The 23,790-nt window shown below is 47.4% G+C and overlaps 1 protein-coding gene across 1 annotated transcript in view; it reads right to left on the bottom strand.

The window, feature by feature from the left end:
- Window positions 1-23,790, bottom strand: part of KCNJ10 (potassium channel, inwardly rectifying subfamily J, member 10) — a 31,496-nt gene continuing 7,706 nt past the window's right edge. Inside the window, exon 2 of the mRNA XM_011970404.1 lies at window positions 1-3,623. Within this exon, the coding sequence (XP_011825794.1) occupies window positions 2,484-3,623 (1,140 nt within the window). The 3' untranslated portion in view covers window positions 1-2,483. The remainder of the gene's footprint in view (window positions 3,624-23,790) is intronic.

The raw sequence follows: 23,790 nt of genomic DNA, 5'->3' as shown, positions 1-23,790 counted from the left end.
TCCCCTTTTTACACCTGTGCCTACTACTGTCCTGATATTCCAAGTCCACGGTTGGTATGGGGGCCCATTTCTCACCAGACCTGGCTGCTTCTGAAACTCGGCCTATTGCCTAAAAGAGGATTTCAGTCTTTAGACAGACTATAGTCTAAAGAATGATTTAGAGTTAAGGTTGGGGGTAGTTGTTCCCTGTGGGGGGCTTATGGGAGAAGATGCCAGATTGCATTAATAGGACGGTGTGATTTAAAGTGCAACTTAAAGCAAAGCCTGGGATGATAATGGAGGAGATTCCAAAAGGGTAAGTCAGAAAATGTTTTCTTCTCACTTTGTCATCCAAGAGTCTAGAGGCTTGAGTCTGGGGGCTTAGAACAGACAGCAGGGGAATGGGAAGAATGTAATGCCTTCAGGAAGGAAGCATAGCATGGCAAAATAAACCAGATGGAGGTTAACTTGCCAATAGATAAGAAGGTACAGATACACACACACACACACACACACACACACACACTCACACACAGCAGTACATCTTGTCCCTACACACAGAAAGAAATCAGGTAAGTCTAATGTTGAATAAAGTTGAGAATGCAGAAGCTGACTCTTGGCCTTCTGTTCTCTGTTTCAGATTTTTTAAGTTTTTGTGGTTCTTGTTTTTATGCCAACTAGAAGGTAATGGTGGGGTTTACAGTGGATGGACACTGAAGGGTCTTCATTTTCAAGATATAGTTAGTTGAGTTCAAGGAGAGATTAATATAACAAGACCTTGTGCAATTATAGTAGGTGGCGATCATGGGTCTAGCCTCAAAATTTTGTGTTTCTCTGCAAGGCTGTGTACATAGATGCATGTATATATTCTGTAGCTTGTAACAATTGGCTGAGACCACCTTAAATAAACTGCCACTTGATTTATAGTGGGACTATGCAGTACCACTATGTGGGGCTTCCTTAGTACCAAAGTGAGACCAGAAAACACTCTAGGGATTTAGGGCTTTGGATAAAGCTCTGGTGCTTATATGCCCTTCCCTGACCCTTACCACAGACCCCTCCAGGGAACAAGGAATAGGCTGTGTCTGATCTCTTAAAGTCTGCTTTTTAACTTGCCTGAAAATGGCCTCATGGCAGAGGAGAGTAGAGATGGCACTGATTTTCTTCATTTTATACCAAGTCTCAGGAATGGCTGAGGGAAGCCATGGATATTTGATCAGCGGGTATAATTTCCTCTCCTTCCAACATTGCCTAATGAAATAGCTGGCACTTTTCAGAAGAGCACTGGGAGGTGTAACTGAGAATAGTGGCTGCCAGCCACAAAGTTCTGCTTCTGCCCAAACCTTAACAAAGCATCACCAATTCTCAGAGGCACTGTACAGCAGTTTGGAAATCTGAGAATTTACCCATCCCTCATGGTGAGATTGGGTTAACTTTCTGGGGAATCTGTGCCCTGTGAATCTAGTTTTACTTGAGCATCTGTGTTAAGAGAGGAAGGCCCTTGCATTTTCCCTCCCTTCTCCCAAAGAGTTGGGGTTAAGGAAGAAGGATCTAGCCTGGGCAGGAAAGGAAGAAGAGAAGCCAGGTACAATGTAATCTGGAATATTATTTTCAGGCCTTTCCGTGGGGCCTTGGTACTGGACTCTTTTCAAAGGAACATATTGGCTTGTGTCCTTCCATTCACAGGACACAGGGAAACAGATCTTCTCTGGGCTACCTGGAAGATAGGTTTAAAGGTTTAGACAACAACTTGTGTTAGTCACTCCAAATTGAAGAGTTCAGAATCCAGGATAGATATGGGTGGTTATATGTTTATGTTTCTTAGGCCAACTCCAATTCTCTGAGAACAGGCTATGAAGGAACTGGGTATCCTGAGAGTGTTCACTTGACAAACTATAGAGGAAAAATAGTGGTGACCATGATTCTAGGTTATGGTCAGAAGTCACCAGCAGAAATCAGCTTCATGGTGGCAAACCCTGGCTTCTTTCAACAGAGGTTGGTAGAAACCCTAGGATACATTGATATCAGATTCCTGTATTTCTGAAAGCACAGACCACAAAGTGACCATCAGAGAGAGTCTTGCCTTTGGGAACTTGCTAGATGGAAAGGTAACAGAGGGAGCTCCAGCCTCAAGTCACCAAACTTCATGGTGGTGGCGGGAGGTGGGGGGAGTCTGTCCGTCCAACCACATGATCCTCCTAATGTGAGTATCCAAGCATGGCTGAGGCCTTCTAAGCCACTTCAGCCTAATCCCTCTCTTTCCCCCATCCTGGCTTAAGGGAGGTATATGTATTGGGGCAGAAGCGGGAGGAGTGGAAAGGGGACAGTGGGAGGGGAACCTGGACTCCAGTTGGCCTAAGCTACCGACAGGCCACTGGGTTAAAGAAGAGGCGGTGGAGGATGGGTGCTTCGGGTGATCTCCAGTAAACCCGGATAGTATTCCTTACCAGGGCACTGAAAGAGAGGAAAAGAGACCAGAGGAATGGGGGAGTGGGAACAGGTCATCAGACGTTGCTGATGCGCACACTAAGGGCACTACCCTCCTTCTCAGCTTGCTCCCTTAATGACTCCTCCAGCTTGAGCTTTTCAGGATCTCCGTAGCGTACAGTGCTGTCACGGAGGCCACTAGGAGAGGCCACTTTCACAACTTGGTCAAAAAGACTGAAGTCAGCTATGTATTTACCACTGGCTGACAGTGAGATGGCAGGTGTGAACTCGTAGCCCCAAAGGATCTCCTCTGGCAGGTAGGAAGTGCGCACCTGACAGGTGGCACTGGTGGACTCCACTGTCCCACTTAGGATCAGCACCAGCTCGAAGTCACCCTCACCGCTGCGAAGAGGGAGATCCTTCAAGGGACTGGTCTCATCTACCACATGATAGAAGGTAAGGGGTAGAATAAGGAAGGGGCTGTCAGAGGCCGTGTCTACTTGGAAAGTCACATTGACTTGGTTGAGCCGGATGTTCTCCCCCTCCTTGGTTTGGTGGGTCTGAAGCAGTTTTCCTGTCACCTGGCAGCCAATGAGGAGGCTCTTGCGCATGTTGGCAACTCGGATCATGAGGCAGGGCTTCCCATTGTGGGAGGCCACAACTGCATGCTGGCTGAAACGAATGGTCTCAGCTCGCTTCTTGGGACGGGCAATCTTCGCCAGGAAGGTACCTGTGATGAAGATTTCCAGGATGGTGGTGAGCACCAGCTGGGCAATAAGAAGCACAATGGCCAGTGGACATTCCTCACTGATGTAGCGGAAGCCATAGCCAATGGTGGTTTGGGATTCAAGGGAAAAGAGGAAGGCTCCAGTGAGTGTGTGCACCTGTACCACACAGGGGGTGTGGTTGGCCGGGGGGTCCAGCTCCAGCAGGTCCCCATGTGCCACAGCTACCAAATACCACACCACGCCAAAGAGGAACCATGTGCCTGCAAAGGTCGCAGAGAAGAGCAGAAGCTTGTAGCGCCACTGCATGTCAATGAAGGTTGTCCACAGGTCCTTGAGGTAGAGGAAGCGCTTGTCGGCAATGTGCTCCATTCTCACATTGCTGCGACCATCTTTTGTCAGGACTCTCCGCCGTCGTATCCCTGGGCCCATTAGGGGCCGGCTTTCTGTCTGAGTGGTCTGACTGTAATACACCTTGGCAACTGACGTCATCTGGAGGGAGCAAGAGAGCATAATGGAGGTTATCGTAGAAATCCAGCTGACTCCTAACCCCCACCCCATGGGAGGGAGGAATTAACATTCATTTGGGTGTCACTTATGTGTTCTTGTATTACCAAATGTTTTTTGAGCACTTGCTATGTGCCAGGCACTGTGCAGGGACCGAGGCAGGCGGATCACCGGAGGTCAGGAGTTCAAGACCAGCCTGGCCAACATGGCAAAACCCTGTCTCTACTAAAAATACAAAAATTAGCTGGGCATGGTGGCATGAGCCTGTAGTCCCAGCTACTTGGGAGGCCGAGGCAGGAGAATCGCTTGAACCCGGGAGACAAAGGTTACAGTGAGCTGACATCGCGCCACTGCACTCCAGCCTGGGTGACAAAGCGAGACACTGTCTCAAAAAAATAAAAAATAAAATAAAATAAAATGACATCATTCTGCTCTCCAAGAACTCACAGCCTAGTGAGAAAGATGCCTATTTAGTAAGCAAATAATTGCAATACAGTCTGATATTTGTAATTCTTAGAGGAAGAGAGGCAGAAAAGAAAGAGTAGTAGCTTCACAGTTCCTTGAAGGTGAGGGTGAGACTAACGAGAGCCTTCACCACAAAACCAGTCCTCCGAAGATCTCTAATTTTGAAATAGGATCCCTTCCCACCCTCATGAATGGCTATGAAGCAAGACAAGCTATCCTGCTGAAATCCTTCTGGACCAATCCCCCTTAACACACACACACACACACACACACACACACACACACACACACCCTTAATTTCTTCATTCTCTGCTCTACCCCCAAGCCAATACCCACTGGTGATACTAAGATATTCATCTGGTTCAGAGAATAGCAGAAACTACCCATTCTTTTACCCTTCAAGATGCTCTCTAAGCACCTAGACCATTTCATTTTTTATCATCATCATCATCTGTTTGCATTATCTGGGGAAATTTGGTCTGAGTTAGAGTCTAGGGCAGTTTTAGGAAGAGTACAGATGGGATTTGAACAAAAAGAAATAAGCAGTGGTGGAGGAGAAACAACATGTTGAAACTTCCTGGCAGCACTGGGACATTTTCTCAAGGACTGGCAGAAATGCCAGATTGTGGGTGGCAAAATTGTTTTGATGGAGTGAAGTAGAAGAGCTAGGGGTGTACATTAACTAGCAGCTATGTCTGCACAGGCTCAAATTCAGGATTGCTATTTGTTCTGATGGCAGAAAGTGGGGCAAGCCACTGAAATAGGAGACCATTCACTTAATACAAGGTGCCTGGCACCCTTGTTCAAACAGTAACTTGTACTTTTCCAGCACAGAAAGAATTTTAATCACTTGAGCCCTTGGACCCTGGATCTGATAGCCAGATCTTCTGTGGAGCAGGGTGATCTCTGGGGAGTTTGGCCCTTCTTGGAGAGGCTCATTACATTCTCCATTCGAAAAAGTCCGAACCATTGCATTTTATGATTCTTCACACTGCCCACCCCACCTCCCACCTCTATTTTCCCCATAACCTTACCCATGGAAAACTTCAAATTATTTGGGCCTGACCATATGCCCAACCAGGTAGGCACTGAATTGGAGATCACCAATGGATGAGAACCCCAAGAATGATCACAGGCAACAAGGATGCCCAATTTACCAGCCCACAGGCCATTTGGAACTTCTGTTCATGCGAGACTATTCAACCGGTTCTGGATGTTGTTCACTCCCCTATATCCTTGGCTGCTTTGGAACAAAAAGGAAGCTCTGCAACTCTGAAGTTTGAAGAATTTGGATTTCAAGCCTAAACAAAGCCGTATTTAGTATTCAGTAGTAGTAATAATAACATAACAACCATACTGCCTGTATCTATATACCATTTTAGAATTCACACATTAGAATACCTTCTCATTTGATCCTCAAACCCTTGAAAAAAAAGATGTAAACTCCTATAAGATATTTTGAGGAATATTAGAGAACAGAGAACATGCTGTAAAATTGGAGATGAATGAACATAGTTTTAATTTTCAAAAAGAAAAATGAAGTACCTTTCACAAACTACAAACAAACAGGTAAGATATTGCTCCTAGGCAAGATTCTAGAATGGAATATTAAGATTATGAGTACTTGGGCAGGATGGGGGAAAGGAAGTTATCAATAGGACCCAGTGTGGATTTACTAAGAACAAGTCACATCAAAATAGTCTAATTTTGGCTGAGTGTGGTGGCTCATGCCTGTAATCCCAGCACTTTAAGAGGCTGAGGCAGGAGGATCGCTTGAGGTCAGAAGTTCAAAACCATCCTGGGAAACAGCAAGACCCCATATCAGCAAAAATTTTTAAAAATTAGCTGGGTATGGTAGCACACACCTGTACTCCCAGCTACTTGGAGGCTGAGGCAAGAGGATCACTTGAGCCCTGGAGTTGGAGGCTGCAGTGAGTTATCATCATGCCACTACACTGTAGCCTGGGCAACAGAGTGAGACTCTGTCTCAAGAATAATAATAACCTAATTTTCTTTTATGATAAGGCTACTAAATTGACAAATCGAAGAAGTGCAACAGAGAGCGTGTACCTAAACTTCAGGAGATTTTTGACAAGATTTCTCATTATGACCTGGGGATAAGATAAAGAAAAGTGAAGAGAATGCTAATCTAATTCGGTGACTTTAAAAATCAGTGGTACTGGTGAGTGGACCATGATAGCCTGGAATTCATTTTCTATTGATACACCAGAGAGCTTCATCTTTGGCCTTGCCCTATTCAATTTTCTTAACATGAACTTCATTGAAAACTATAGAATGCTATGGCCATCAATTATATGCCTGACAGAAAGCTGGGACAGATAGCAAATGCAAGAGCTCGGGCAGAATTAGGATCCAAAAGGAGTCAAATAAATAGGCCAAGTCTAACAAAAATGTTAAGTGCTGGATAATGTACTTGGGTCCAAAAATTACCTGAGCAAGTTCCGGATTGAGAAGATGTGATTTAGCAAAGCAATACAATATAAAAAAGTTAAACATATTAGCAGAAAATAATCCAATATGAGTTATTCATGTGTTTTGATTGCCAAAAAAGCAAACTAATCTTAAGCTACTTTAGTCGAATTGAAGTCTCTAGAATAAAAAAGTAGTTGATTCTACTCTGCTGTGTTCCTCCCACACCTGCAGTATCCAGCATCAAGGAACACTCAGGATATGAGAGGATTCAGAACCAGATCACATAAGAAATAGTTGAAGGAAATAGGGAAGTTCATTCAGAAGAAGAGACCATCAGAAGGATATAATGGATGTGTGCAAATATTTGGTTTGAAGGGCTGTCATGTGATCAAAGGCTTGAACTTGTCCTTTGAGCTCCAAGAGGAACAGTCAGTGAGTTCATACTGCAGGGAGAAAGATTGCAAATTGACATTATAAAGAGCATTGTAACAATCAGGAAGGCACTTTGGACAAGCACTTTGCAGAGATCCTATGGTGGAGATAAAAGCTTTGGAGGGGAGATTGAAAGACTGTCTTGAAGCTTCTGTCTGTACTCATGGTGGGTCAGGATGCCTGCCTTCTCTGCCCCACTTCTACCCCTGCACTTTCTGTGGTGACATTCAGGGATCCTTAACTGGAGTCCTGGCTTTGTTTATGTTGAGGAGAGATTGTACATATCTTGGAGAATGGAAGCTCTTAGGGCCCAAGAAAAGCCTTGCTTATCGTTCCCAAAATATTAGTCTATAATTCCTTCTCACTTTAGAGTTTATAAAATATACAGTTTGATCCTCACACCATGAGGTAGGTAGGAAAGGCACCATACAAACTAAGGCTCAGAGAGCTTTGCCGAAAGTAGGTTAGTGGTAAAGTTGGAACAAGAATCCAGGTCTCCCAGCTCCTGGTCCAGAACTTTTTAATTGTAGCAACTGCTTTTGTGTGCCCCAGGTTCATTCTCATGGACCTCATGCTCTCAGCAGATGCCCCTACGGCACCCTGTATGTAAGACTACACAACCCAGGGTTAAGGCACTAGACTCATGGGCACTGTAGATTTCGGCCACTGCTAGCCTCTTTGTTGCCTCTGGCTGTTGTGATTGCCACCTCCAGCTGTTGTGCCTGTGGTTGCCAGCCTTTATATCTGCCACCTCCAGCTGTTATCTGCTGCTCCCAGCTGTTGTGCCACCTCCCACAGCCAGGCAGCTTTGTTCTCTGCGGTGGCCAGAGTCAGAAGCGGATAAACAATCAGCTACACTCCACCCTCAAGCTGCCCGGGCCCCTGGGGAAGGAAGCAAGCCAAAGCTCTGGAAATCATTTGTTGTGCACCCCACCACCCCCGGCACCCCCGCAATATAAAACATACTGTTTCCTCTAGAGGGTGCTATTTCCCAAAACAGTCCCAGCCAGCCAAATACCAGAGACAGAATTCTGAAGACCAGCCTCTGAGTGGCTAAAGAGACAGAAACAGAGTCATTCACCTTCTTTCTCCTCTAAGAACTGGTGATCCTTTCCCTAAAACAAAGGCCAGTCATAGCTACAGTGATGATCAGCAGGTTCCCTCAGCAAGTACCACTCCCACTTACTGCTACCCCTGGAAGTTCTTCCTGGAGCTGTCTTTTTTTTGCCTGAGCACTCATTTATTTTACTTGAGAGTCATTTATTCTCCAGGATTTATCAGGGCCTTTCTTGAGTAAGGACACTGTTGTTCTTGTGACTCTCAAGAACTTGATCTGTGGCGCCCCTTTGCTTTTTGCTACTTTGCTCCTGGGTTTCTCTTCCTCAAATACACCTCTGACTAGAAAGGATGCTTCAACCCCTCCCAGGGGCAGCAGGTGCAGGGGAAAGAGAAAAGCTGCGCCCACAGGGAAAGTGCTTTATCTTTTTTCTCTGTAGCCTCTCAGCACAGCATTCATGATTTGGTCTCTGCCTGCTTCTGACTTTACCCTTGACAATCTTTCACAGGCCCCCTGAACTTCAGTGAAGAGCCTCACTACCTAATCCTTTCTACCTTTGGACCTGCTTCTGCACTGCCCTGCTCCGTGCCTACCTGAGGATCGATGTCCTTTTCTTTCAGAACTCGACTCAAGTGTTAATTACCCCCTTTGACACCTTCCCTGACTCTCAAAAAAAAAATTCATCTTCTCTGTCCCCCCATCCCCGCCCCAGAATGGGTTTACTTTACTATGCTTGCTCTTGTACATATTCTTTTTTTTTTTTTCTTTTTTCCAGATGGGATCTCACTCTGTCACCCAGCCTGAAGTGCAGGAGTGCAGTGGTGCAATCTCGGCTCGCTGCAACCTCTGCCTCCTGGACTCAAGCAGTCCTCCCACCTCATCCTCCTGAGTAGCTGGGACTATAGGCATGTGCCACCATGCCCAGCTAATTTTTGTACTTTTTAGTAGAGACGGGGTTTTGCCATGTTGCCCAGGCTGGTCTGGAACTCCTGGACTTAAGTGATCTGCCCACCTTGGCCTCCCAAAGTGTTGGGATTACGGGTGTGAGCCACCGCGCCTGGCCCTCTTGCACATATTCCTATTTTGAAGCATTATAGTGCTTTGAGATGATTTGTTTATCATTGTTTACTGTCTTTGTGTTCCTAATTTAATACCACTGACTCTGCCTTTCATCTCTTTCCCCAGTGCCTAGCATAGTTTGTTAAGAAAGAGTAAGGGAATGACTGAAAGCCTGATCTGGACAGGCCAAGGCCCCCCTGAGGGCTGCAGTTTTATCTGCCTCACAGGAGACACCTAGTTCACACAGACCTTCAGGAGGAGCCACTTCAGAGTGCGAGGGGACCCAAGTTTACACAGGCTTTGCTAATGCTGCAGATGCTTACAACCCTGTTTTCAGAAGGTAAGAAAATAAAAGCCCAAGATATCAGTCCCTCCTCTCTTCTGGGTCAACTGTTCCATTTGCAGGGGGTTGGGGAGAGAATGAGCTTTGTAAATTGCTACAGAGCTTTGGAGTTGATTATGCTAAATTAGGTGACTAGAAAAGATGCTTCAACCCCCTCCCAGGGGCAGCAGGTGCAGGGGGAGGGGAAAAGCTGCACCCGCAGGGAAAGTGCTTTGTCTATTTTCTCTGTTGCAAGAGCAAGTTGACTGGAAGGAGCTTTGAGATATGAATACTAAATGCATTCACTTCCAAATGTAAACAAATCCTTTCTTCTCCTACTTGCTGCTCTATTTTGGTTCCTAAAATACTTAAAGGGACCATCATCCTACCCATTACCCACACTCAAAGCCAGGATCATCTCAAACTGTCTTCTTGCCTCAACTCAACATTTATCTAATGCCGTGTGCTGTGGATTTATTATTTGTGCCTCCTCCCCTTCATTCCATTGTCTTCAAGTCCTAATGCCTTGTGGCTGAATCACTGCATCAGCATCCTCCTCATCTCTTTCTTTCCTCAAATCCATCCTACATTGCTCCTGGGTTTCTCTTCCTCAAATACACTTCTGATCAGGAATCAATGAACATTTATCCAGTACTTTCAAAAGCACTTTCACATTTTATTCTCATGGCATTCTTATAAGATATTAAGATTATAATTCTTGTTTTATGAATGAGGAAACTGAGGCTCAGAGAGATGGTATGACTCAGTAAACTGTGGAATTAGATTCATGCTCAGGTCCCATCTCCCAAATCCATCCACTTTTCATTTTACTATAATTGTCCTAGTTCTTTCTCTAGCTCAAAACATTTTGATGTCTTCCCATTATCTATCAAAGACAGGCCAAACCCAGGCTGGCATGTAAGGCCTTCCACAGTCTGCTTCTGAACCTGCTTTCCAGCCTTATCTCTGACCACTTCTCTGCTATGGCACACTTCTTGCTGCAAGCAAACCAACCACTCCCTGTTCCCTGCTATGCACACCCATGCTTTCCTGCCTTCCATGATCCTGCACTTCTCTCTTCCTGAGCTCCCCTTCCTCCTTGTCTTTACCTATCCAAGTCTTATCTTTCAGAGTCCAGTTCAAATAACCCCTCTTTCATGAAGCCTTCTCTGATTCCTACAACCTTAAGTAATGCCTCCCTTTTCTGAGTTTCCATATATGTATATCTATATCCATCTATACCTGTAATGGCACCTCTCTTAGTACATGATGTATCATTTGTATTCTACTACAAATAAGGTCCTTGAAAGAAGGATCCAGCATTATACACACACACACACACATACACACACACACATATATGTGTGTGTGTGTTATCCTAAAGATTAGCACAATGTATGATACATAGTAAGTGCTCAAGAAGTATTTTATGATTGAATTAAGAGTAGGGGGGACCCCTAACCCACTCCAGCCATAGGGGCCAATCTAACTCCATCATCACAGGGCCGAGGAGATGTGGAAGTTCTTGTCTTAGGTAGAATGGATGGAACTTCACTCTGGTCCAGAACCTTTCACTCTGGGGCCTTCTCATTCCCCCTTCTTGTTTGTATCTTCTCTTGATTTTTTAATGATGTTTTTCTTTTTTCCTTGTATACATGGAAACCCCAGATAACTAATTATCGGCACTAATAGGTACGCAAAGAAACCAAATGTTTTGATCTGTATTAATGTTGCCCACCACATTCAGTTTGAGTTGTGTTTTTGTTCATTTATACAATAAACACTTTGTTGTTGTTGTTGTTGTTGTTGTTGAAACTTGGTCTCACTCTGTCACCCAGGCTGGAATACAGTGGCATGATCATGGCTCACTGCAGCCTCCACCTCCTGGGCTCAAGTGATTCTACTACCTCATCCTCCTGAGTATCTGGGACTACAGGTGCACACCACTATGCCCCAGCTAATTTTTTTTTTTTTTTTTTTTTTGGTAGAGATGGGATCCCACTATGTTGCCCAGGCTTGTCTCAAACTCCTGGGCTCAAGCCATCCTCCCATCTTGGCCTCCCTAAATGCTGAGATTACAAGCATGAGTCATCATGCCCAACCTCAGTAAACATTTTTTTTCCAGCAACTACTGGGTGCCAAATTCTAAACAAGGCAATGGAATTATGGAGATGGATCAGATGTAGATTCTTTCTGTGAAGACCTTGCAATCTAATAAAGGAGACAACTGTAAAACAGGTAGGAAGTGATAAGTGCCATAAAAAAGGTGTCAGTGAAGTGCAAGAAGAGCTTGTGAAGGGAAAACTGACATCTAGTGCAAAGGAACGGGGTTGGGAAAAATGAGGAAATCCAGGGCCACCCAGGAAATAATGAAATAAGGATCCATTCATTTTGGTTGAAGCGCTGGGAGCACATGAAAGATCTTAATAGGACACACTGGGAAAACAGTGATATGCTCTGACCCCTCAACACCCTCCTGCTTTGTGGCCAGCCCCTGTGGGTTCCTTCATGGCCAGCTGCAGGGCCAGGGTCAGGTGCAGAACCTTGGCTTCCTCCATGGTGCTCTAGCCTGCTGGTCTTTTCGTTTCTCTTTTCTTTTTTTTTTTTTTTTCTTTCTTTTTTTATGGAGTCTCACTCTGTCTCCAGGCTGGAGTGCAGTGACGCAATCTCAGCTCACTGCAACCTCCACCTCCCGGGTTCAAGCGATTCTTCTGCCTCAGCCTCCTGAGTAGCTGGAATTACAGGCATGAGCCACCATGCCCAGCCGGCCAGCTGGCCATCATGTTGGCCAGGATGGTCTCAATTTCTTGACATCGTGATCCACCTGCCTCGGCCTCCCAAAGTGCCGGGATTACAGGTGTGAGCTACAGCGCCCGGCCTAGGCTGCTGGTCATTCTTCCTTAGAGTCACTAGATGATTTCTGTTTTTTGACTGTGGAGTATTTCCTCTTGCAAATGTTTGGTTCAAGGAAATGGAAGGAGAGATGGAGGGGAACTATCATGTATTGAATGCCTTCTCTAGAGCAGCACTTCATATTTCATCTTTGCAACTCTGTAAAACAAATCTTATTATCTTTGTAGTTACTGCTGAGGAAATTAAGGTTCAGAGAGCTCAGGTGACACAACTTATCGGTAGCAGAGCTGAACTTTGTGCCTCTTTCTGGCTGGATTCCAAAGTCCTTTCCAGCATAACTTCATATTAATACTATAGTTTATTTGCCTTCAGTGAGCAAACTCAACACTCAACAAGCAGACATGACACCTTAAGCATAGTAAAGGTTAGCAGGAGCTAGACAGGTATGAAAAATTCACCAGCAGTGATGCCCAGGATATATCCAAGGGTTGGAGGTGACACCCTTCCTTCATGACTGCTTGATCCCATTGATTCTCTCCTAGTTTTGCAAGACTCATCTTTATTCTCCCCACTTCCTTCGTGTAGACTCTCCTCCCAGCGATCTTCTCATCTCTATCCATTGTGCTTCTCTGCTTGTCCTGTCTTGTACTTCATCCTGGCTGTCACTAAAATGTCTCCCCAACGCCTGTCCTCCTTTTCACCTCCCTCTTTCACTTTGTATTGCCTACACATCTCTCTGGCTTTCCCTTCTTTTCCTTATGGTTTCTCCAGCTTCCTGTGTCTCATCCTGGGAATAGTATGCTATCCATCTAATCATAACTCTCGCCTTCAAATTCTTTACCACGCTTTATCCTTCTATTCTCCTTCTGTATCCCACAGCCTGTTTGTCCATATTAATAGAGACATTCTAAGCCCCAAAGCCTCCTATTCTTCTCCCTATTTCTTCCCTGTAGAAAAGAGCCTTTTGATTGAAGGATCTGGAAATGAGATCAGAAAGGGAGGCAGATTCCAGGAAGATAGGACCAGTTTCTACTATAGCTATTAATTAATCAATTTATCTTAGGTTTGAAGGTCCTACCAATCACTGTTTGGTAAAGACAAATGAATAGGTGGACAGGGACTCAGGTTGCTCTCTGTCCTACTATCTGTCCATCATGCTTAAGAACCCCAGATCCAGCTCTGTTCTTATTCCAACTTTGAGGGCTTACATAATCCTTGCAGTACTTTTCTTCCTTCCCTTCCTCTCCTATCCTTCTCCTTCCTCTTCCACGTTGGGAGAGCCCTGTATGCAGTAGAGGGGTTTTGAGCACTATGTCTCAGCACCTGAGATTAGGCTGGTCTCCACACACATACTTATCTTAGACACTTGAGCTGGGTATCTGTCCTTGCCCAGCATTCTGAAGATAGAGTGAGAGAATTAGGCTCAAGGATGTGTAAAAGCTGCTCAGAACTAAGAGACAGCACTGCCTGGTGTAACATGCACTGTACTGGGAAGCAAGAAACTTGAGTGCCCATCTCAACTCTGCCACTGACTAGCTGTGACCTCAGTCAAGCCTCTCAGCCTCTCGGGTCTGTATTTCCTTCATTGTGGAATGGGGGTTGGTATTAGTTCCACACGTCTCAAACTAGGGCATGCACTAGTGTGCCAGGAGGCACTCAAAGCCACAGGACTAAATTTAGTATATTTCCTGAAGTTATCAATTTTGCTCAGATTTTGAGGGAAAATGCTATTTTAATATTATGCCAACAATATACAATGAAGTAGAATAAAAATTTTGAATGGCTTAAGACAAAAAGAGATTTCAAGGATGTCCAGTGTGTGGCCGCTTATGGCTCATCCCTGTAGATTCTAGGGCACAAATTCCCTCTCCTCTGCCTTTCAGGACACGTTGCGAGGTCAGTCTGGGAGGTGCTATGTTAGAGAATGATTAGGTCACTTCCTGCTGTAAATCCCTATGTCCAGCCCGAGTTGCTCCCACAGCAGTCTGGTCCCACTCCTCCCCCCGGCCTCGGTGGAGAGAGCAAACAGCTAGTCAGACTCCTCTCACCAACCATATTATCTCTTTTTTGGATACCAGTTCCAACTTGAAGAGCTACCTTAGAGTCCTCCAGAAGGAGATCAGTTACTTTGGGATGAAAAAGAAGCACTTCTGGCCTTCCAAGTGTTCTTAATGAGGGTGGGGGAAGAGAAAAGGAAGGAGAAGGGTAAGAGAGGAAGGGCAGGAAGAAAAGCACTACAGGGTTATGTAAGCCCTCAAGGTTGGAAGAAGAATGGAGCTGGATTTGGGGTTCTTTTCAAACTTGATGTCTTTATTCATTAATCTCCCTCCTGTCTTGCCCCAAGGAAAATAAACAAATAGAAATGGAGCCAGATGCACACAAATCTTGAGGTGCGGAAAAAGAGGGCAGTGTGTGTGTGTGTCCCAGGGCCTGACTCTCCAGCTGAATCACTGTTGCCTCTGTCTCCCACTCCCTGGTCTCCTTCCCCCTTTCCCTCCCATCCTCTAGCCCCAGCCTGACACTGAGGCCCTGGCCCATGGAAGAATAGGCCTTTCTTCTCTTGTGTCAACGTTTGGAAAGTTCTCATAGTCTGATCAAAAGAAAGGATAAAAGCCTTCAAAGCATTTCCTGGGAGTCTGTAACCTCTGCAGGGCCCTTCTGACCTGCCTGTGTGTTTTCCAGTCAAGAGAGGGAGGGACAAAAGATGGGGCCACATCAGATGTTCTCTGTTTAGACACCACCCCTGCCTGTCAGTGTGAGCTGACCAGGACCACTGCCCCTTCCTCCACCTCAGTCCCCAAGTGGTGCCTTCTGTCCCCTGCAAGAAAGGCACAGTGTTCCGTAGAGAACTGCCCACAGGGTGGCATCTTGGGGACCCCCTGTTTCCCCGGCTGGAGAAGGAGGACTTCCTGGTTCTTGTGGCAAGTGGGTGCTGCCTCTTTGATGCACCTGCCCTCTCAACCTTTCACACTACCCCTATTGCACGCCCTCCTGAGTCATCACCCCTTCCCAGTATCTGCTGCTAATCATTGTCTGGGCCAGCAAGGCTCAACAGGAGCTGGTCCTTTGTGAGGAGCTTGGCACTAGGCAGAGTTCAACTGAGGACAGAGGCGGTACCACTGTCTCCTCAGCCCCAGCTCCAGCAATCCCGGTAGCCTCCCAGCCTGGCCCCATCTGGGTCCTCACCTCAGAAGAACATCTACTAGGAGACATTAACCCATCCCTCCTCATCTTGACTGAACAGCCAGAAGAATTAGCGTCAGTGCTAAGAGTCAACTGGAAGCAATGGCATCTACAGAAATAACTCGTGTTGCTATTGTTATTCCTATTGTTACCACTAAGACATGAAATGCTGAAAAGGTTCCCAAGGACACTAGGGAAAATCTCAAGAGGGTCCAAGCTAGGTTAGGGGGTCAGGGTGATAAACAAGAAGTCTGTTCAGGACCCTCCTTCCTGTGTCAACTCTGCCTGGATCTCCAATCAGTCATCACTTGGCCTAGGCCCTGAGATTCCCTATAGGGAGAATCCATACCCAACTTATCTCCAAAGATCCTGGTTGAGGGGATCAACCTAGTTTAGGTATCAGAAGTGTTTTTTCAGGCAGAGCCCCTCAAGAGAGTACACCCCCACCCCTAGTCTCTGCAAAGGGGCTGGTCAGGTTGCAGATGGGGAGTGTGGAAGTGGTGGAGGTGAAAGGGAACTCCTGCAAATTTCGAGCTTCACCAGCGATTTGCCACTCTCCACCCCATGCGGAAGACTGACCTCCCCACCATCAGGGGGTGGGGCTCCCCAGTACCTTGGGGCCACCCTCGCCTTTGCAGTTGCCTGTCTCGTAACCTCACAGCCCCTATCCCCACTCCAGCTCATTCCTTTTACCATTAGGTTGAATTCTATGAAATCGTCCATTTAATACATGGGTTCCCTATTGGCGATATCAAAGGGTTCAATTTAATAATACCTAATAACAATAAAAATAACAGTAACAATCACCTCTGTAAGATGGGGTTTTGAAGTCTACAAAACACTTGCACAAATTCAGAATTACTCCATTTGCCCCCACAGCCACTCTGGGGGGCAGTTAAAGCAACAGGAAGCAAGAAGCTCTCTCCAATGTCACAGCTGAACTTCCCATCATTAAATCCAAGGGCGTCTTCTCAGCCCTTGACCCCAACAGTCTCTGTTGCACTTGAGACTGATGACTGACTGGTCTGTTCTTAACACTCTCTTTTGGCTTTTATTGAGGTGTGGTGGGAATCCACTGATTTTATCCACCTTGATTAGCCATTAAGTAGCTCTGCCATTTCTAGGCTTTGTGATTTGGGGCAAATCACTTAAACGTATGGGTTTCTATTTCCCTTATCTGCAAAAAGGCCTAATAATACAGAGGTGACGGGAGAGTTCCATGCAATCATATGTGTCAGAATGCTGCATGGGTTGTGAACACTACATGTGTGCACAGTCTCACCGTTACTCTCGGACACCATGTTCTTGGGGTTCTCTCTCTACTGCTCTGTTTATTTTGGATCATCTCTCTTGCTGTAATCTCTCCTCTGCACCTTAAGTGTTGGTGTTTCTCAGGAATCCATCCACCCTTGGCTCTCATCCCTGACCCTGACCACTGTCCTCCATCTTCCTCAACTGTTTCCCTGCTCCGTGGATTCCACATCACTTCTGCCCTGTGTATCCAAGTACTTACAGGCTCCCCCTATCTGGAGCATTCCAATTTTAACATGTTCAGACTCAACGTCCTGTCTCCTCAAAAGAGTCTCTTTTGTGTTTGCCTTCTTGTTCACAGAATTACTCTCCACTAGGTGCACAAGCCTTAGAATTACCCCTGCTTTCTCTCTTCCCCCGCATCTGATTGGTAACTAGGTCCATCAATTCTGCCTTCGCGACTTCTCTTCATGTCCATTGAGGCTGCCCTAGTTCATTCACCTGAGGTGTTGCAATGGTCTCCTGGTCCTCCTGCAGCCAAACTCACTGTGCTTACCTCAGTCCTTGGCTGCCTCAGTGCACACATTCTGACCCCATCACTTGGCTTTAAATTCTTCAATGAGTTCCCACAGCTTTCGTGATGAAATTCAAACTTCTTGGCAAAATCCTTCAATGTCTGACTCCACCTTACTCTTCACAGCCTCCCCTGGAATATTTTCCCTATGCAGCCCATATTCTAGCCACGTGGAACATAGCCTGTGCTCCACTTGTCTGTCTCCATGTCTTTGCTCAGGCAGCTCGCTCTACCTAGAACACTCTCTCCCTGCTCCCAGACTCCCCTCAAGACTGCTCTCTTCCCTTTCAAATCGTCTTCCTCCTTCAAGGCCCTGCCCCAGTGCCCTCTCCACTGTGGAGCCTTCCCCACCTCCCAGGTAGAAAGAGTTACTCTCCCTCTATGTTCCCAGGACATTTGCCACATCATCCTTTGTTCTTCTCTAGAGATTGTGAGCTCTTTAAAGGCACAGACTGTATCTTAGTCACCTTTGTAAGCTGTTACCTTTAAATTTAACCTAACTGGTTAGTATAGAGGAAGGAATTAGAATCTCTGGGTGATTCTGGGCTAGGAATGTCAACTATACAGCATGTAAGCCACCACTCATCACCCCACCACCCCTTAGCAGATAACACTAATTCATCACAGTGCTTTTTTTCTGACAACCTCAGAATCATCCTCAATATGGTGATACAGAGAGCCATTTTCAATCAAATGGAGTTAACCCAACAAATGAAACCTATTTCTTATCCTGGCATGTCTGAGTCACAAAGTTCCCTATGTATTCTTCTTTCCTGCTACTTGCCATCCTGTCTGTGTCACTTACTAGCTATGGGAACTTCAGTCAATCTCTTAATCTCTCTAGGGCTCAGCTTCCTCATCTAAGGAGGCAATAAAACCTTCCATTATGTGGTCAGGATTACATGATTTAAAGTATATGAAATCTGTAAGGCCCTTATGCAAATAAAGACACTATTATTATCCTGCTTTGCAGATGAATGAAAAATATTACTGAATTAGGGAAACTAAGGTTCAGAGACATAAAGTCACTTGCTGACATTTATTTAATGGCAAAACCAGACCCCGTGTCTCCATATCCTGTGGGCTTTTCCTTCACATTACCCCTCCACACCCCAGTGGCCTTGATGATGCTCAAGTTACACCATCCCTTCTATCTTCTTTCTCCAGGTGAGTTGTGGAGTAAGATTTACTCTAGCCCCAGAATTGAAGGGGACTTCCAACCCACTATTCTTTATCCCACCTCTGTATAATTCCTCCAAAACCCTCTCAGCCTGCCAAGAGGTGGGCAGGTGTGTGCTGAGGATGCTGAGTAGAGCCAAGTTCCTTAATTACTATCCTTCAGCCTCTCACCCTCTTGTCTGCCCCCAGCCTCAGGGGTATCAGGCAGCTGGCAGCCTTCTCAAGGCCCAGGACGACCAGGGCCCTGGAGATAAGGTTCTTGGGGTGAAGACTACTGAGTTGTCACCTGATCTACCAGAAGAGTTTGAGAAACTAGGGAGGGAATGATGAGACCTATTCCTTGGAGTCCCAGGGCCAAGACAGGGTTCTCCACCTGAGTGAAGAGGGGCAGGCTGACCAGATCCCAGCTGAATTGCCCTTCTCTGTACACTTTCCTGTCTTTGAACTTGAAGTGGTGTTGGCTGGAAATGAGGGGAGGCTTGGACCTAGTTGGTGGAGGGCCCGAGAGGTAGTGGCGGGTAGGGGAGGCAGAAGAGCTACTCCCCATTGTGAGAGCACCCCCAGGGCCGGCTCCTGTAGAGGTTTTTTCATCAGCTCCACGCCTTCCAGGAAGGACCATCCCCATCTTCCCAAACAGAGAACCTTTTCTGGACTGCTTCTTAATCTGTATTTTGTTCATCCTTTATCCTTCTCAGTCCCTGCTATTTCTTGACTTAAAAGAGCCTGTAGGATTGATGTTCTACATCACTTTTCCTCCTTCAGGCCCCCTTTTCCATGTGCCACCCACTTCATCTTCGGAAGTCCTTCCTCTGAGCTTCCCATTGAAGTTTCAACGTTTGGACACTTGGGGGCACTGAGTCAGGCTCCTTGGCAGTCTTCTCTCTAGTTTCCCTAGCTCTTCTCTGCAGGCTGTGCTCAACCCCACCCTGTCAACACTCTCCCTACTCTCTACAATGAGAGGGGCAGATGGGGAAACTGAGGCCCACAGTGGGAGTGCTTAGTAGGAGTGCCTCAGTGATAGAAATCCAGAGTCTTTTGTGGAAGGTACATCTCTCTCTAGTGGTGGGAAAGGACAGAGGCAGAAAACTTCAGGCCTAAGCCAAAACTTGTCCAGAGGCAGACAGCTCTGAACTTAAAGCTTCTCCCTGCACTGGCCAGGTCGTCCTAGGGAAGCCCAATGCTTCCTTGTGCTCGTGTGACCAAGGAGAAGAGAAATTAGTCTTGGGAGAAAGGATGATCGAAAAGTAGGAAAAAGAGGAGAGGAAGTGGAGGGACCCTATCTCTGAAGCCCTTAGAATTACAGGTGTAACAGAGTCCTGTATGACCTCCCTAGCATCAGTGTTGTCTATCTGTACGCCCCCACTTCACGCATGCACTATGTCCCCAGCCACATGAAACCTCTCAGTTCTTGAGCAGACCAAGCTTTATTTTTAGCAAATAATGGCGCCTCTTCCATGGAACACTGTTCCTCTCCCACTTTGCTTAATTTCTCCTCCCCTTTAGGCCTCAGCTTAGATGTCACTTTCTCTGGAAAGCCTTTCTGGATGCCCCCACCCGCAACGTGGGCTGCCATCCTCTGTGTTCCCACAGTACCATGAACTTCCTACCTCAGGCTTTACAGTGCACCAGGCATCGTGCTGGGTGCTCCATGCCATGCTTCATCCTAGCCTCCCTAGGAGGGCAATAGCATTGCCCTCAGATGAACGGGTGGAAACTAGACTTACACGGGTTAACTAACTTGCCCAGGAGGACTGCTCATAAGGAGTGCACTGCAAGTCGAACCCAGGCCTGCTTGAACCTGCTTAAAGTCTGGGCTTCTCAACTTGCCATTGGACCGTGTCACAGACTGTTCATGCTGGGAAGCCCTCTGTGGTCATCACATATAGTCCCCACATTTTACTAAAGAGGAAGCCAAGGCCTAGAAAAGCTGGGTAACTTTCCCAAGATCACACTGCTAGCTGGTAGCTCATGTTATTTTACATCCGAATCACAGCAACAACCCTGGCCTTCTTCTTCATCTCAACTTCTGTTTTCCTACAAGATCCTTTTCCTCACCCTGGGGTCCCAAAGTGCCAGCTTCTGTGGAGCCAGCCTTGGATCACTATCCACAGAAGCTCTTCCCCAGCCAACCCAGCCACAGCCCATTATCTTCAATCTGGCCCTCCCACCTAGTAGGTCTCAGGGTCTCCCTCATCCCTGCAGTAGCTGGCCCAACAAGAAGAGCTGGAATAAGCCACAAATAGTGAGGTTCACAAGGAGGAGGCATTCAGTGATGCTCTTACTGGGCTCTGTGGAAATGATCAAGGGATTCCTTTGAGGCCACTGGAAACCCCATAGGGGCTCTGAGAGTCATTGGAACTATCTTCCAGGCCACTCAAGCTTTGTTCAGTAGGTGACTAAAGGGGGACCTTTCCTTCTCATCAGGGCAATGAGTTATCCACCTCTTTCTATCCCTCCCCTTATGCCCAGGGAATTCTTCCAATTAAGTCAAAATTTACCTGTTGGTATCTGAGCAATTTCTTCTTATTTGTACCCTTGATGGGGCTGGAGACCCAGAGGTACTCTGTACCTGTCATTCCTATTCAGAGAATTGAGCCTCTTTCCCTGACAGGTGTCCTCTCAGCTCCCTTTCCTTCTTGGGGCTCCTGTTTCCTGCATGAAGAGCAGCCTCTGACCCTCACTCAGAGAAGTCTAGGGAGCTCACCACCACTCTGGGAGGCAATCTTTCAACTTTTTACTTATTCCTTATTCACATTCCTCCCTTAAGAAGGAGGATGGCATAGGGATGGCATGAGGACGCTGACTAGATACAGAACTAGATTCAGAGATGAATGTCTCACTGTCCTCTGTCTCGTATAGTAACTAACTGCCCGAGCACAGCAGGGAAAGTTGAAGTTATACATTAGGAAGTTCTCTTTCTCCAGTAGGAAACATTTGGAGGCAAAAGAATCACGCCAGAGTATAAGGGCTGGGGGAGGCGTGTTCCTGCACAAAGGAAGATGGATGAGGCAGCTTAAGGAGAATCCAGTAGCCAGAGGGGAAGCATTCTAGATGAGGGGAAGGGAGAAGGATAGAAGGGCCCTGAGGTTCTCCCATACAATTGTGATGTGAGGAAACATCATGGAGATTAGCACTCAATAATATTTGCTGATGACCAAACCAATATCAGCTTACTTCTCTATCTAACAGAGTTTCTGCAACCATGACCCCATCCACCCTCCCAGGCCCCAGCACACCACTGTGCAGTCAGCCCTCAAGTCTCTGGGATCCCAATGGGCCTTCCTGTCTTCCCTTTTTAGGGCATCTGGTCCCAACTGCTAGAAGATGCTGTGGACCAGAATAGCAGGCGGGCCATATATACAGCCTACAGATTCTCATGCAGACATAGGGTAACAACTGGGGAGGCCAGTGCTAGGCAGCATGAAGGACTTATGATTGATAGAAATCCCCAACTCCAAACCCTAGCTAAGAAGGCTGTGGTGTTACTTTCCAGTGATCCAGAGTTCGTAGCAGAAGTGGGGCCGGTAGGAGGGTGGGAAGTGAAAGGAGGTAGGCTCACTCTGCCTAGGGGTAGTGCAAGGGTCAAGGTGACTTTCGGAGGTTCTTTCTAGACCCAGAAGCCCACTTAAGGCTCCTAGACCCGTTCTCCCCACCCCTTCCCCTCACCATGCCCCCACTCCTTCCCAAAAAAGGTGGCTAAAAGAAAACTCAGTTGGAACTGTAGATAGGGTTGGGGGTGGGGTCATCTAAGCAAAACCAAGAGACAAATAGTTGGGGGAAAAAAACACAAAAAAGCTAGAGGCGAGAGACCTCCATTCTAGTCCCAGCCTTGCCACCAACTGCCTGGAAACCTCATCTCACCTCTCAGAGCCTTTCTGGGAAAATGATAACTGTTCCGTCTACCTCCGAGGGCCAGGAAGGGCTAGGAAATACCTATGTGCCCTGGGCAAAGGCAAAGACAGACACACTGGACCTGTGCCAGCGAGGCCAGGTGGGGCTTTCGTTATTCACATAGAGCTCAGTCCAGGGTACTAGACTCAGCTCTGGGGTAGGGGGCCTGCCCACCTAACTGTCTCCATGGTTGGAGCAGGAATGGGAGCCATGCTTAGAGTGCAGCAGAGGCTGTGTCCATGGTTAACGTATAAGCAGGTGCGGTCTGGGGCAGCAGGACATTTTCAGCCCCAGGGCCACATTCTTAAGGTCACAACAAGTGCAAACTTGTTATAACCTGTGTCAGAGCAGCAGAGGGCAGCAGGGGCATGGGGGGGAGGGACACGGTGCTGAGATGCCTGCGGCCGTGGAGGGGTGCAAAAGGGAAGGGGGTGGGGTGGCGGGAGGGTGGGTGTGCAGGTGCATATGCCAGGGGGTGGTGGTGTGGACGTGCGGTCTGTGTGCTGGGCTCAGCGTGTTGTGTCTGGGCACATCCGTTTGGGTGTGTGTTGGGAGCCGTGTGTGGGGCCGCATAGATGAGTGTATGCCTGTGTGTCTCTGCATATATGAGCCTCGGGGAGTCCTGTGGTGGGAGGAGGAGAGGTGGCAGCCACAGGCCCAGGCTGGGCATATGGAACCAAGGAGTGGGCAGGCTCTGAGCGCCCCTTCCCCTTCTCAGGCCTCACAGAACCTGCATTCCAACTCCCCCACAGACTGCCCCTGCCCCTGTGAGCCTAGGGCCTCTCCCCTCTGTGTGCCCTCTGCAGCCTGCCCTGTCAAATGCCCATCTCCCCAGCCTGCCCAGAGAGTGGGGGGGTTGCCTCCTGCCCATCCCCCCTGGCCCAGGGCCCACTCCCCCGTGCTCTCTGGGCCCTCCGGACACTGGGGCAAAGGGGGGGTGGTGGGGGAGGCTCTGAAAGCAGGTGACTGTTTGGGGGAACTAGGGGACAGAGCCCCCATTGTGCCCGCCCCGGAGCCGCCTCAATGGAGCTCCCTGGCACAAAGGGGCTTTGACAATGGGCAGGACATTAGTATGCAGAGCCAGCCCCTCAGCCCTCTCCCTGTCCCACAGCCCAGGGGCGGGAGCCGGGGGACTGCTGGTAGAGGGTGAGGGGGGCCCAGAACTGAGACTGAGGCGATCTTGGCCCACAGGGGCTCCCCTGGGGGCACTGCCCAGGAGACAGGGGAGGAGACTAGACTAGGGCCTCCAAACCTGCCACTCGCCAGAAAGGACTTTCCAAATGGAAAAAGCCACAGGGACTGGTAGGAGTGGAGGGGGAGGGGCTGCGGGATGCCAGGCCCCTTGGTCCCAGGCTGGGCTCTAGAAAGAAGTGGGTGGGCAGTCTGAGTCCTCCCACGTTTTGCCTCAGTTTTACCATCTATGCAAAGGAATTGTGTGGGCAGGAGAAGAAAA

The sequence above is a fragment of the Mandrillus leucophaeus genome, unplaced genomic scaffold, assembly GCF_000951045.1.
Source record: "Mandrillus leucophaeus isolate KB7577 unplaced genomic scaffold, Mleu.le_1.0 Scaffold947, whole genome shotgun sequence".
In the NCBI taxonomy this organism is placed as follows: domain Eukaryota; kingdom Metazoa; phylum Chordata; class Mammalia; order Primates; family Cercopithecidae; genus Mandrillus; species Mandrillus leucophaeus.
The sequence above is the reverse complement of the archived record's forward strand: the minus strand, read 5'-3'. Positions and strand labels throughout refer to the sequence as shown.